Raw genomic sequence first — 14082 nt, forward strand, 5'->3', positions numbered from 1 at the left:
AAAAAAACTATGAGAACTGATACATGAGTTCAGTAAAATCACAGTTTACAAAATTAATATAGAGAAATCTCTTTTTATATACCAATATGAAGTAGAAGAAAGAGAAATTAAGAAAACAATCTCATTTACAATGGCACAAAAAAAAAAAATCTAAAAATAAAACCAAGGAGATAAAACTGAAACACTGACAATAGAAATTAAAGACACAATACAACAAATGGAAAGATATTCCATGCTCATGGATTAGAAGAATTAATACTGTTAAGAAGTCCATACTATTCAAAGCAATCTATAGATTTAATGCAATCCCTTTCAAAATACCAACAGCATTTTTCACAGAACTACAACATATAATACCAAAAATACTAAAAAATACTACAAACCACAGAAGACTCTAAACAGTTCAAGCAATCTTGAGAAAGAAGAACAAAACTGGAGGTATCACAATCCCAGATTTCAAGATATACTACAAAGCTGAGGTAATCAAAACACTATGGAAAAAAAAAACAAAAAAACACTATGGTACTGGCACAAAAAGAGACACATAGATCAACAGAATAAAGAACCCAGAAATAAACCCATGCTTACCTATGCCCTTATGTTCAATTAATCTAAAACAAAGGAGGCAAGAATGTACAGTGGGGAAAAGGCAGTTTTCTTACAAATGGTGCTAGGAAAACTGGGACAGCTACATGTAAAAGAATCAAAATGGACCACTTCCTTATACCAAACACAAAAATGAACTCAAAATAGATAAAGATCTAAATGTGAGACCTGAAACCATAAAACTGCCAGAAGAAAACAGAGGCAGTAATCTCTTTGACATTGGCCACAACATTTTTCTAGATATGTCACCTTAGGCAAGGGAAACAAAAGCAAAAATAAACTTCTGGGACTGTATCAAAGCTTTGGAACAGTGAAGGAAACCATCAACAAAATGAAAAGACAGCCTATCATTTGCAGATACTACAAATGATCTATCTGATAAGGGGTTAATATGCAAAGTATATAAAGAAATTATACAACACAACACCAAAATTCCAAATAATCTGATTAAAAAATGAGCAGAGGACCTGAACAGAGATTTTCCAAAGACATACAGATGGCCAACAGATGAAAAGATGCTCAACGTTACTCATTATCAGAGAAATGCAAGTGAAAACTATAACGAGGTACCATGTCACATCTATCAGAATCAAAAAGATAAGATATATCAAGTATTGGCGTGGATGTGGAGATAAAGGAACCCTTTTGCACTGTTGGTGGGAATGCAAACTGGAGGAAAAGCTATAATGGAATATTATTCAGCCATAAAAAAGAGTAAGATCTTGCTACTTGCAACAACATGGATGGGCCTGCTCAGTATTATGCTTAATTAAATAAGTCAAAGACAAATACTCTATGATCTCATTTGTTGGTAGAATCCAAAAAAATAAAAGAAATGAACAAAGAAGCAAACAAAAATCCCGGCCTTCAAACAGAAAGAACAAAATGGTTGTTGCTGGGGAGAGATGAATAGGGGGATTGGTAAAATAGGTAAAGAGGATGATGAGGTATGAGGTACAAACTTATAGTTCTAAAATAAATAAGTCACAAAGATGAAAAGTACAGCACTGGGAATATAATTAATAATATTGTAATAACATTGGTGACAGATAGTGACTACACTTAACATGGTGAACATTAAGAAATGCACAGAATTGTTGAATCATTATACTGTATACCTGAAACTAATATAATGTTAATTATACTTTAATAAAAAAATTTAGAACAAGGAAGTCTATTAAACAATTTTACTTAGAAAGTCCATTATGCATCTTTGTAGAGGATGGATTTCAAGTTATTTAGTCCAGAATGGAAGCCTATGCTGGTTTTAAAATTGGTGTGATATTATAATAATAAATATACTTTTTGGTCATTATCCAAGGTTCCTGGCACATAGAGCCAAAAACTCTTATAATTTCCTATGTAAGAGCTATTGAGGCATTTGAGGCATCTTTTGTTATAGTATTTAGTTTTGTACCAAGTCCTGAAATAGCTCCAGAGTGATAAAGGTGAAATAACATCTTTGGTTATTCATAACAAGCCTCTTTCAGCTACACCTGAGTTTAGATTAATGAAATGACATTTGGATGTCATTAAGGATGGGGGGCTGATTGTTAGGGGAACCAATCTTGTGATTTAAAATTCAGAACTTTCAGTCCTACGTCTCAGACCTCCATGGAGAAGACAGGGGCTGGAGATATACTTAACTGCTAAAGATCAATCATGTAATCAATTGTGCTTTCATCATGAAGCCTTCATAAAAATCCCTGAACTAGTGGCTCAGAAAGCTTTCAGAATTCATGGAGGTGCTGTGAAGCTGCCATACTTGGAGAGGGCATGAAAGCTGTGTGCCCTCTTCCCTACACATTCGTCTATGCATCCCTTCCATCTGACTGTTCCGGAATTACAGCTTTTTAAATAAACCAATCTGGTAAGTAAACTGTTTTCCTGCATTCTGTGAGCTGCTCTGGCAAATTAATTAGACCCTGGGAGGGGGGTGTGGGAATCTCTGATTTATAGCCAGTCTTTAGAAGCATAGGATAACAACCTCGACTTGTGATTCATGTCAGAAACGGGGCAAAAAGGGAGCTGTCGTGGAAATGAATCCTTACTGTATGGGATGTGAAGCTATCTTCTCCAGGTATAGTGTCAAAACTGAACTGAACTGTAGGACACTGAACTAGGTGTCCAGGGAGTTGGAGAACTACTTGGTTGGGTAAAAACCCACACACACGGTCACACAGTGTCAAAAGTACTAAGTAAAGGTGAAACAGAGTGCTTCTCTCTAAATGGGTAATATCATAATTTAATTGCAGAGAAAATCAGGGTTAACCTAGTCACTTCTGAAACATCTAAGGTGTGGAGAATCGTTGTTACTATTTAAGGTTAACTAAAGTTAATCTTAACTAAAGTAGACTGAATGTTGATCTGGCATTTTTTATTCCTCTGCCATTGGATTATACATTATCCTTTGCCTATGGCCTTAGGAAGAGCAGTGTACTACTTTCCTGCTCCTGGACTTCGGGCTTGACCATGTGACTCGCCTTGGCCAATGAAATATTAATGGAAGTAACATGAACAGAAGCTTGAAATGTGCTTAGATAGTTGGACTTGACTTTACACATTTCTTTTGTTGGCATGAAACCATGTCCTTGGTGGACTCTTGGTTCTAGAAGAGAGGCATACAGAACAAAACACAGACTCTGCAAGTTTGAGTTCAGCCTAGAACGGCTGAACTCCAACTGACGTGTAGGTGCAGGAGAAAGAAATGACAGTGTGCTAGAAATACATGCTGGGTAGTTTTTTATGAACATTACTGTGACAGTAGCTGGGTTTCCACATGTATATGGTCATTAGTCAAAACCATTAGTTAAATGTAATGGTTTTGTCAGTAGTTCTCAGGGTGTTCCCTAAAATGAGGCATTAGAAAAGTATTATTCTAAAGGAAGTCTTTTAACTTAAAATTTTCTGTTCTGTTCAAAAGACTAGGTTAATTAATTAGTATACTAAAATAACATGTAACAATTTGCCTTATAATCTGTCAATAACATCAAGTATAAAACATATAAATATAAATATAAATAGAGTACCAACCTGGTATTTATCTAAGAAGGAGAGATCTGTGGTTTCATCTAAAGGAACAGAAGATGATGTTGACATGAACGAATGGATTTAGCTCTGCATATGTTGAAGTACACAGCTTCAGCCCTAAAAAAAAGAAAGACTTTTACTATTCTTTCCTTCAATATATTCCAATCTCTCATACTTGGACATTAATCTCAAAGTGTACCCCTATGGTTCCATATTAAGTCTTTTAATAATAAAGACCCTAAACAAGCTTAAATGCATTTCTAGGTAGCAATATGAGTATCTTAAAAAATTTCACAAAATATAAATAATTATTTAAGTATATGTTAACACTTATTTTTCTATGGTGATGTGAATTTATGGTGATGAGTCAAACAACTCTGAATGAACTAGTGCTCTGGACACAGAAATATTCTAAGTAATTGCAAGAGTAAAAAAAAAAAAAAAATCCTACAATAATACATCAAAATATCCTATCTTCACCTGTTTCTCATATTAACAACATCATCTTGCACAGAGAAAGAAGTTGGTTCCTAGATCCCACATTTGGCATTTTTCTGTATCATGAATGGTAAGTGCCTTGTAAAGAGAAAAAATCTCTGTTAAAGTCAGGAATAGACAACTATCTCCAATACCATTTATATTGTATCAGAATTATCCTGTGTAATAAACAATACAAGGTAATTAAAAGCTTTAGAATTGGGAAGCATACAAAGTTGGATTCATTCACACAGAGTATGACCATATACACCTGGAAATCCAAGAAAATTAAAGGAAAAACTACTTTAAACCATAAGAGAATTTTAATTTAGGAAAGTAGCATGCTATATTAATCAAAATACAAAAAATCAAAAGAACTCACAAAAGCAAACATTTCCAAATGCTCTATGTTCAAAGTAAGAAAGACAATTGACTAATTGGAAAGAACATTTTTAACTTACATTAGAGATCTTACGGAAAAAGGGACAAGGTGTAAGAACATGGAGTATATTGAAAAAGAAATGCATATGGCCTTTTATTAAAGAATTTAAGCAGGTTCAACCCTGCTCAAGAATGAAAATTCCTTTTCTCATTAATCAGAATGTATAAATCCAAAAGTTCGACAATATACTCTATTGGTGAATGAGGTGATCAGGCATTCTCATATATTATTGGTGGGAATATGAATTGGCATAACCTCACGGGAAATAATTTGCAATCTCTAGCAAAAGTGTGCTTTTATTCTTGATACAGCAATCCCACGTTTAAAAATCTATCACAAAGACACACTGGGAAAAGATACAAAAAAGACATACGTGCAAGAAGTATTAACTGTATATTATTTGTAATAGAAAAGACTGAAGATAATAAAAATGCCCACCAACAAGGAACTGTGTAATAATATATGATACATCCATACAGCGTATAGCCATGCAGCTATAAAAAAAGAATGAAATATATAGTATTTATCATTAGGGAGTAATCCCAGGATATGTTGTTAAGTGATAAGGACAAGGTGGAGGCAAGTATGACACCTTATCTAAGAAAGGCAAGTGGGGATAAATATGGATACCATGCATATATGTGATTTTGCATATTTGTATGTATGCATTTGCTTATATTTAAAAACATGAAAAAAGGCAGTAACCTAATAAGGGAAGAGGGAATTAGATAGAGAGAAAGTAGACTAACCTGAATAAACCTTGCTTTATAATTTCTACTGTCTTTTTTTTTTTTTTTTTTTTTAAGAGAGAGAGAATACGAGCATGTGGCCAGGGAGGGGGTACGTAAAGGGAGAAGGAGAGAGAATCTTAAGCAGGCTCCATGCCCAGCACAGAGCCCAAGGTGGGACTTGATTTCATAACCCTGAGATCATGACCTGAGCCAAAATCAAGAGTTGGACATTTAACCGACCAAGTCATCTAGGTGCCACTGTTACTTCCACTTTGAATTATGTATGTCTTATAATAGTAAAAGTTAAATTTAAAAAAGTGATCCCTAAAAATCCACTACTACTACTTTCTAAAAAGTAGTTAATTTGCCTGCCAAATCTGGATGGGATTTTTCCTAAGGATAAAAAAGAAAATCATAAAGTGAGTTCAATAATTATATTGTTATTAACAATAAACTGTTAACCTAAAGTTATGTCATAAATAGGTATAATACAACATAGGATAAAGCAAATACATAATTAGGTCGCTGTCATTAAGACTCAAACCCTCAGAGTAGAGAAGAGATACAAATACAAAATCACAAAATTAAAGAGGTAGAAATGCTATCATCCTAAACTTGAAACTCAGAAATTTCAGTGTTGACTCATGATGAATTTTCTATCTCTGTCCACTGAAAAGTCTTTGACCATCAGTGACAAAGGCTACTAGGGTTGTATCTGAAGGACTCCAGAACTTGATGAAGATCCCAATAAGGCAAGATGAAACAATTTGAGCATCAAAGAGAATAACAACTACACTGATCAAAACAAATTATACATGTTTAAATCCATGTTTGTGATGATGTTCACATGCACACACATGCCACACAATTTCACTAGTCACTGTTGGGGGATGACAGGAAGCTAATGATTTTGAAGCCTGATAAATAAGGGGTGAAAAAAAAGTATTTATTCTGCCTTTTATTTTTATTCATTTTATTTTAAAAAGATTTTATTTATTATTTTACAGACAGAGATCACAATTAGGGCAGAGAGGCAGGCAGAAGAGAGAGAGAGAGAGAGAGAGGAGGAAGACAGGCTCCCTGCTAAGCAGAGAGCCCGATTCGGGCTCCAATCCCAGATCCTGGGGATCATGACCTGAGCCGAAGGCAGAGCCTTAACCCACTGAGCCACCCAGATTGCCCCTAGTCTGCCTTTTAAAACAGGTACAGAACTACACTTTAGTGAAACCAAATATGTGATTGATGGAAAATAGTCTAAAATATTAGTCTAGCTAATAAATAAAAAGAAAATGACAGAATTAGAAGTCATTAGCCCTAATGAAAATAATGAATTTAGGCAATGATCATTAATAGCTAGTAATAATCAGAAAAATAAGGCCAACATATGCCAACAGAGATGATTTTCTCCTATGAGAAAACAAAAATTATCTGTGAAGCAATAAAAAAGAAAAGTCCAAAAAAAACCAAATCTGAATCTGAAATCTTGGATAGAACTTACCATTTACAGGAAATACAAGGGCAATGTGTATGTGATAAATGACCTGGTTTCATTTACGAGTACATTGTAAGGGAAAAAAATCAGGGAAGGGCAATCTATACATTGAAAGAAATCAAGTTCAGTACATGGACTTGACTTGGATCCTGATTAGAACAAAACAAAATTTTCATAAGACAACTGGGAAAATTAGAACTCTAACTAGATATTTGATGACTGAGGTAGCAAGGGCTGTAAGACAGCCTTAATGGCTCCCATTCCTGTTTATTCAGGTCTTCGTGTAATTCCCTTTCCTAACATTCATAAACTAGTGAATTGCTTTTAGCAAACAAGCATGGTTAATGCAATGTCACCTCTGAAATTAGGTTACAAAAGACTGTGATTTGTTTTGCTAGGACACTCCCTTTCTTGTCTTCTTGCTAGCTTACTCTGATGAAGCAAACTGCCACATTGCGAGCTGTCCTATGGAACGGTCACATTCAGAGTGAGGGTAACCTCCAACCAAGACCAGCAAGGAACTGAAGTTGAGAATGTGAAGTGGAACTACCCTGCCACTGAATCTTGTCAATCACTATGTGAAGGAGCTTGGAAGCAGATTCTTTCCCTAGCCCGGAGATGAATGCAGACGCCCTGCTAATATCGTGAGTGGAGCCTCATGAGAGATCCCCAAAGAGAGGAACCAGCTAAGGTTGCTCCCTGATAAGTGTTCAGTTGCTAAGTTTTGGGTAATTTGTTTTCAGCAACAGCTAACTAAGACAATGCTATTAAGGAATTGGTTACATTTTTAGGTTGTGAAAATGGTATTGTGGTTATGCTTTCAACAAGGCAACCCTTATCATTTAGAGATATATACTAATATATTTAAGGATGCTATAGTAGGATGTCTGAGGGTTTTTTTTTTTTTTAAATAGTTTCAGGGGTAGAATTTAGTGATTCATCAGTTGCAAATAACACCCAGTGCTCATTACATCAAAGTGCCCTCCTTAATGCTGATACCCAATTATCCCCTCCCTCCCACCTCCCCTCCTGCAACCCTCAGTCCTTTTCATTGAATTCAGGGTCTCTTATGGTTTGTATCCTCCTCAGTTTTCAATAGAATAATAAATTATTTTATTTTTCCTTCCCTTCCCCTATGTGGATGTTTGAGTTTTATATCAAAATAATTTGGTGGCTTGGGAACAATGGGGAATGGGAAAGAGATAACATGGAACAAATTGTCTATGAGCAAGTAACTGAAGTTGCATGATGGGGTACATGGGGTTTTGTTAAGATTATTCTAGTCTCATAAAATTTTGAAATTTTCTATATAGTTTTTTTTGTAAAAAGAAGAAATACAGAATTAAAACAATTTTGCTACTAAATGAAGCAGCAGCAATATTAGGCCAAAATGTAAAAAATATTGCCACTAATGATGAGCAAAAAAAAAAAAAAAAAAAAAAAAAAAAATTACAAACAAACAACTAACTTTAATCAAGGATGTTTATTCACTTACCTAATTTCCGGCAAGACCAGATTCTTTGCTATGAAGGAGAAAGAAAAATAGCTTAATATTAGGAAATGTATATTAGAATCATTTGGATGGAGCTTGGGTCACAACTCTGGAGAATTTTAACTTTTTACTACCTAAAAATACTAGTTCCTTAGAAAATGCAGATGAACAAAAAGGAAAAAGTTAAATTTTCTATAATCATACCGCACTGAGGTATATATACACTAAAGTTTTACTGTATTATTTCAGACAGGTTGTTATAAATATGTGTGTAGTGCTCTATCATAATCAATTAAAGATACAGAAATGATTATTAATGGCTATTAAAATCACAAAGAAAAGCGAAAGAGTCATTACCAGTTCTTTGTGGAAGAATATAATAGTATTATGAGGGGCACCTGGGTGCTCAGTGGGTTAAAGCCTCTGCTTTCCGGCTAGGGTCATGATCTCAGGGTCCTGGGATCAAGCCCTGCATCGGGCTCTCTGCTCAGTGCGGAGCCTGCCCCCACCCCGCCTGCCTCTCTGCCTACTTGCATCTCTGTCTGTCAAATAAATAAATATAATCTTTAAAAAAATATGTTGTCAAGGGGCACTTGGGTGGCTCAGTTGGTTAAGTGTCTGCCTTTGACTCAGGTCATGATCCCAGAGTCCTGGTATTGAGCCCCAGGTCAGGTTCTCTGCTCAGTAGAGAATCTGCTTCTTCCCTCTGCTCCTTCCCCTTGCTTGTGCTTACTCTCTCTAATAATAAGTAAATCCTAAAAAAAAAAAAAAAAAAAAAAAAGAGAGAGAGAGAGAAGAGAGAGAGAGAGAGAGAGAGAGAGAAGAGAAAAAAGAAACAGACCCAAAACTGAATCTTCTCAAGGTTTGGATCTAATTTCCTTTATAGGAATAATACATACAAGGAAAAGAAATTAAATTCTTTAATTTATGTTGCTCGAGGTGTCATCGAAAATTATATGTAAAATACTACTTACCAATTTCCAAACCAAGACCACCCATACCACTTAAGAAAACATGGGAACTTGGCCATCTTCTGCATTGCTGTGTCTCCAAGAACATACCTCTGTCGACTATAGGTAAACAATAAAAAACAATAAATTATTTCACCAAAACTACATATCCTTTAAAGATGTTTGTAAATGAATAGCATAGCAACCAGATCCTGTCACAGACATGGTTTGGATCACAGTATTTAATATTTCTAAATTAACTGCCAAATATATGACATATTTTGAAGAAAACTGAGATCTGGCCCATCTTCTCTCATAGCAACAAACAGATGGAGTTGAGTTGTCCTGTTTAGACAGGGATAACTACGTGCTCTAGATCTGACACAGTCCCTATTCTGCTCCCTTCATTTATTACCTCAGGGGCCACTACAGGCATCTGAGTTTGTTATCTCCCCTGTAGACCTTTCACTATAAATGGGATTTCTGAGCCAAAAATTTGGTTTCCTTCTTGGAGTTTAGGTGACGTACAGCAGTTTTCTAATGTAATTTTATTTATATCTTTTTATAAGTAATATCTACACCCAACATAGGGCTCAAACTCCTGACCTCAAGATTAAGAGTCACATTCTTTATCAACTGAGCCAGCCAGGTGCCCCCAAACATTACTTTAAAAACAAATGCTGATAAAGTATATAAGGGATCTTATTAAGCCATCCATACTAATAGCCATAAGGTAGCATCAGAACACGTACTTCAAAAAATACATATTGGCTATTTTAAAAAGTCAGATACAGTAATAAAGGCAACAGAAAATTAACTTGAAAGAACAGTGAAAAACTTGATGCTGTATCAAGTTTTTGAAGATAATGGACATTCCAATGGATTCTTACAACAATCACTGAAAGATGAGTTAAGTACAAGTAAGTGAATCCCTTGGTTTACAAGTACTTTTTAAAAAAATTCATAATATACATGCTGGTTTAATGTTTAGTGTTTAGTATATAGATGTTTATTTAATTTCTGTATTTCAGCTATTCATATTCAATTTAAAAGCCTGAAAATGGTTTTCTTGTCTAGTCAGAACAAACTTTATAAACATCATTTATATGTTATCACCTTCCTTATTCCTTTATTTATTTATTTGATGCAGTAAGAGAGAGAGAACACAAGCAGGGGGAGTGGCAGAGGGAAAAGCAGGCTCCCCGATGAGCAGGGAGCCCAATGTGGGCTCTGGGATCAGACCTGAGTCCAAGACAGATGCTTAAACAACTGAGCTACCCAGGCACCCCTCCTTCCTTATTCCTGCAAAATAAAACTTAGACTTTTCTTTTTAAGTCAGTATTTACCATTTCTGTTTCAGAGAGCCAAAACATCCACTTATTCATCAAATACTTGCTGATCATCTACTATGATATGTATGGAATTGTGTATGATACAGTCTTGCCACTCTTATTTGTGTAATTCTAGGCAATATATTTAAGTATTGTCTGTTCTGGAACTTTATATAAATGGGATCATTTTGAATATTGTCTTCTGTGCCATCCCCTCTTTTGAATGATATTGTATTTATGAGATTTATTTATTATCAGTGCACATGGCTACTGATTTTCAGTTTTATTCTATTATATTGTACTGTTCTACTGCAATAACACAATTTAACTATTCTATAGTTTTGTGGAACGAATTTTTTTTTAAGTTTATTTATTTACTTAGTAATCTCTATACCCAATGTGGGCCTCAAACTTAAAACCCTGAGATAAAGAGTCACATGCTCTCCTGGCTGAGCCAGCCAGGCACCCCTGCTATTCTATATTTTTGGACAGTTACTTATAGTGAGACTATCAGCATTCTTAGATGTGTCTAGTGATACACATGTGTACACAGTCGTTTCTACAGAGATACAGATAGACAGACAGATATTATTATATATCTAGGAGAGGAAATGCAGGGATCAACTTTGTTAGATAATGCCATACTGTTTATCTTAAGTGTACCAAACAACTATCAAATTCCCTGTAGTTTCACATCCTTAACATGTAGGAAAAAGTTAACAGTAGATCTGATCATTAGCCTGTTGACAAGGCTAGCCCTTGGCTGGTGTCTTCTATTTTACTTTTTTCCTATTTCCTGAAATAAAAACTTATTAGTTTTCATTTTTTTTTTTAAAGATTTTATTTATTTGACAGAGAGAGATCACAAGTAGAGAGAAAGAGAGAGAGAGAGAGAGAGAGGAGGAAGCAGGCTCCCTGCCTAGCAGAGAGCCTGATGTGGGACTCGATCCCAGGACCCTGAGATCATGACCTGAGCTGAAGGCAGAGGCTTAACCCACTGAGCCACCCAGGCAGCCCACGTTTTCTTTTCTAAAATACAGATGTAAAACTTGAACTGATTTTAAACAGCACCCCAAGTTTTGACACATACTACTTCATTATTTTCCAGTTTTAATTACGATTCTTTTCTAACTTTTGGGTTAATCTGAAGTGTATTTTAAACTTGTAATTTCATGGGGAATATTCTAGCTACCTTTTGTGTTAACTTCTAGCCTAAATGCATTGTGAATAGATATCACAATCTATATGATTTCATTTTTTAGTATTTGAAAATTTGCAAATGTTGCAATGTGCTCTTGAACAGAATGTACTCAACAGCTGGTCATGATGCAACATTCTTTATATACTGTTATATACTGTTTATATACTGTTACATTACAGTATATACACTGTATATACATTACAGCATATACACTGTTACATTAATTTTAATATCCCTGTTGATGAATTCTATTCCCATTCTGATTTTTTTGTCTGCTTGTTCTCTTGATTACTAAAAGCAACATTTAAACTCCTCCACCAATATAATAGTAAATTTGTCTATTCTTGTATATTAGTACCTCAGCAGTGCTGACATGTAAGCAAAACTGCTAACACTGAGTATATATTATGCACCACACTGTTTAGGTTTTCCCTTGTATTAACTCATTTAATCCTCACTAAATTCTACAAGTTCTATTATTTTTCCATTTTTACAGAAAGGAAAACTTGAGCACAGAGAATTAATTAATTTATAAATAGTAGAAATAAGACTCAATTCAGGCAGTCTGGTCTTAGCATCCATACTTTACTTTTTTTAAAAAAATTTTATTTATTTATTTGAGAGAGAGAGAGCGAGCACAAGCAGGGGGAGTCGAAGAGAGAGAAACAGGCACCCCGCTGCACAGGGAGCCAGATGTGGGCTTGATCACAAGACATTGGGATCATCCACTCTTACCCACTCTGCTACAATGTAGATTAAGAAAGTCAAATCACTCCAATAAGGTTTACCGGAGGAATAATTAAAAAAAAAAAAAATCAGTTCCCTAACTCTTCCTAATTCAGATTTCTATACATCAAAGGCAACCACTCTCAATTCTTTAAGCTGTGTCTTCTAAAAAGTTAGCCCCCCTTTTTTCCAGTAATATGTTTACACTTTTATTTCATATTCTTCAGTTTTATATATAATCTATTAACTTCCTACTAACATGAATAATCTTTTTGAAATACAAATCTGGTCAAATCATTCTTCTGCTTTAAAAACTTCAATAGTGGGGCGCCTGGGTGGCTCAGTGGGTTAAGCCGCTGCCTTCGGCTCAGGTCATGATCCCAGGTCCTGGGTTCAAGCCCCACATCGGGCTTTCTGCTCAGCAGGGAGCCTGCTTCCTCCTCTCTCTCTGCCTGCCTCTCTGCCTACTTGTGATTTCTCTCTGTCAAATAATAAATAAAATCTTAAAAAAAAAAACAAAACTTCAATGGTTTCCTATTTCCCTTATGATAAAGTCTAGATTCTGATTAGTCACAAGGCTGTTCATAAGCTAGTCTCTGCTTGTCTCTCTGGTCTCATCTTTTGTCACTCCTCCATCAAACTCCACGTTCTTGGTGGGCTAAAGCTTTTCAGTTCCCCAAACGTGGTATGTTGTCTTTGGCCATGAGACATTTTTCTGGAGTATCCCTCTCCCTCAATATTTTCTGCCTGTCTTGGCTTATATATTACTTTCCCCCTTGATATGTCTTCCGACACCTAAACTTACTCAAGACAGTGCTGGATCATCTTTTATGTGCACTCATAACATCCTACATTCAAGCTATTACAACATTAATCACAGGGTATTTTGCTACTTGTCTAGTATTCCTAGGAGACTGCAGATTCCTTAAGGCAGGGCCTTTCCTTTTTTTACTACTGTATTCTCAGTGGATTAACAGGGCCTGGCACATTATAAACACACACAAAAACAATTTGTTAAAAATTGGCACATAAGAACAAAAACATGTTTACGTTCTACCTGGCAGAGGACTTGAGTCCTTTTTTTCCTATGTTCAGAGTCAGAGGAACTAGGTTAAAAAAATGTTTTTCATCTCATACTTGTTCCCATGAATTATTCTGAAGATTACTTAATAACGAATAGCCATGACACAAATTTGGTTATAAATGACAAAGATCTTACAGACAAAAGGATAAAACAAAGATAAATGAATCAAAGTTTTCCAAAGAATCATAAAATCTCAGACAGATTCTCAGCAGCTACCTAAATTATCTACCTTTTTAATGTCTGACCACCAAGGGGAAGGGTACTAATTAAGTACCTATTTTGTGTTAGGCAATGTCAGGTACTTTGAGATTGACACTTAAATCCCATGAAGTTCATTTTGTTAGTAAGTAGTAGAGATGGGATTTAAAGAGCCTAGAGTATAACCTCAAGTCCAGCACTGTTATATTACAGTTTACTCTATTAAGTGGATACTCAAAATATTAGTGGAGTATTCAGTGGAAAGAAGTTACCAAGTTATCTACCCTGCTTTTAGAGAGCCCCATTCATTAAAGATTCTCCC

At 35.2% G+C, this 14082-nt stretch overlaps 1 protein-coding gene across 1 annotated transcript in view; it reads right to left on the minus strand.

The window, feature by feature from the left end:
- The window catches only part of UBA6 (ubiquitin like modifier activating enzyme 6), an 84559-nt gene that overhangs the window by 52100 nt on the left and 18377 nt on the right, over positions 1-14082 (minus strand). The window contains 8 exon segments of the mRNA XM_047719434.1: positions 3640-3699; positions 3701-3727; positions 3729-3753; positions 4117-4145; positions 4147-4230; positions 8291-8301; positions 9245-9290; positions 9292-9340. Coding sequence (XP_047575390.1) covers positions 3640-3699; positions 3701-3727; positions 3729-3753; positions 4117-4145; positions 4147-4230; positions 8291-8301; positions 9245-9290; positions 9292-9340 — 331 coding nt within the window.

The sequence above is a fragment of the Lutra lutra genome, chromosome 2 (assembly GCF_902655055.1).
Source record: "Lutra lutra chromosome 2, mLutLut1.2, whole genome shotgun sequence".
Classification (NCBI taxonomy): Eukaryota; Metazoa; Chordata; class Mammalia; order Carnivora; family Mustelidae; genus Lutra; species Lutra lutra.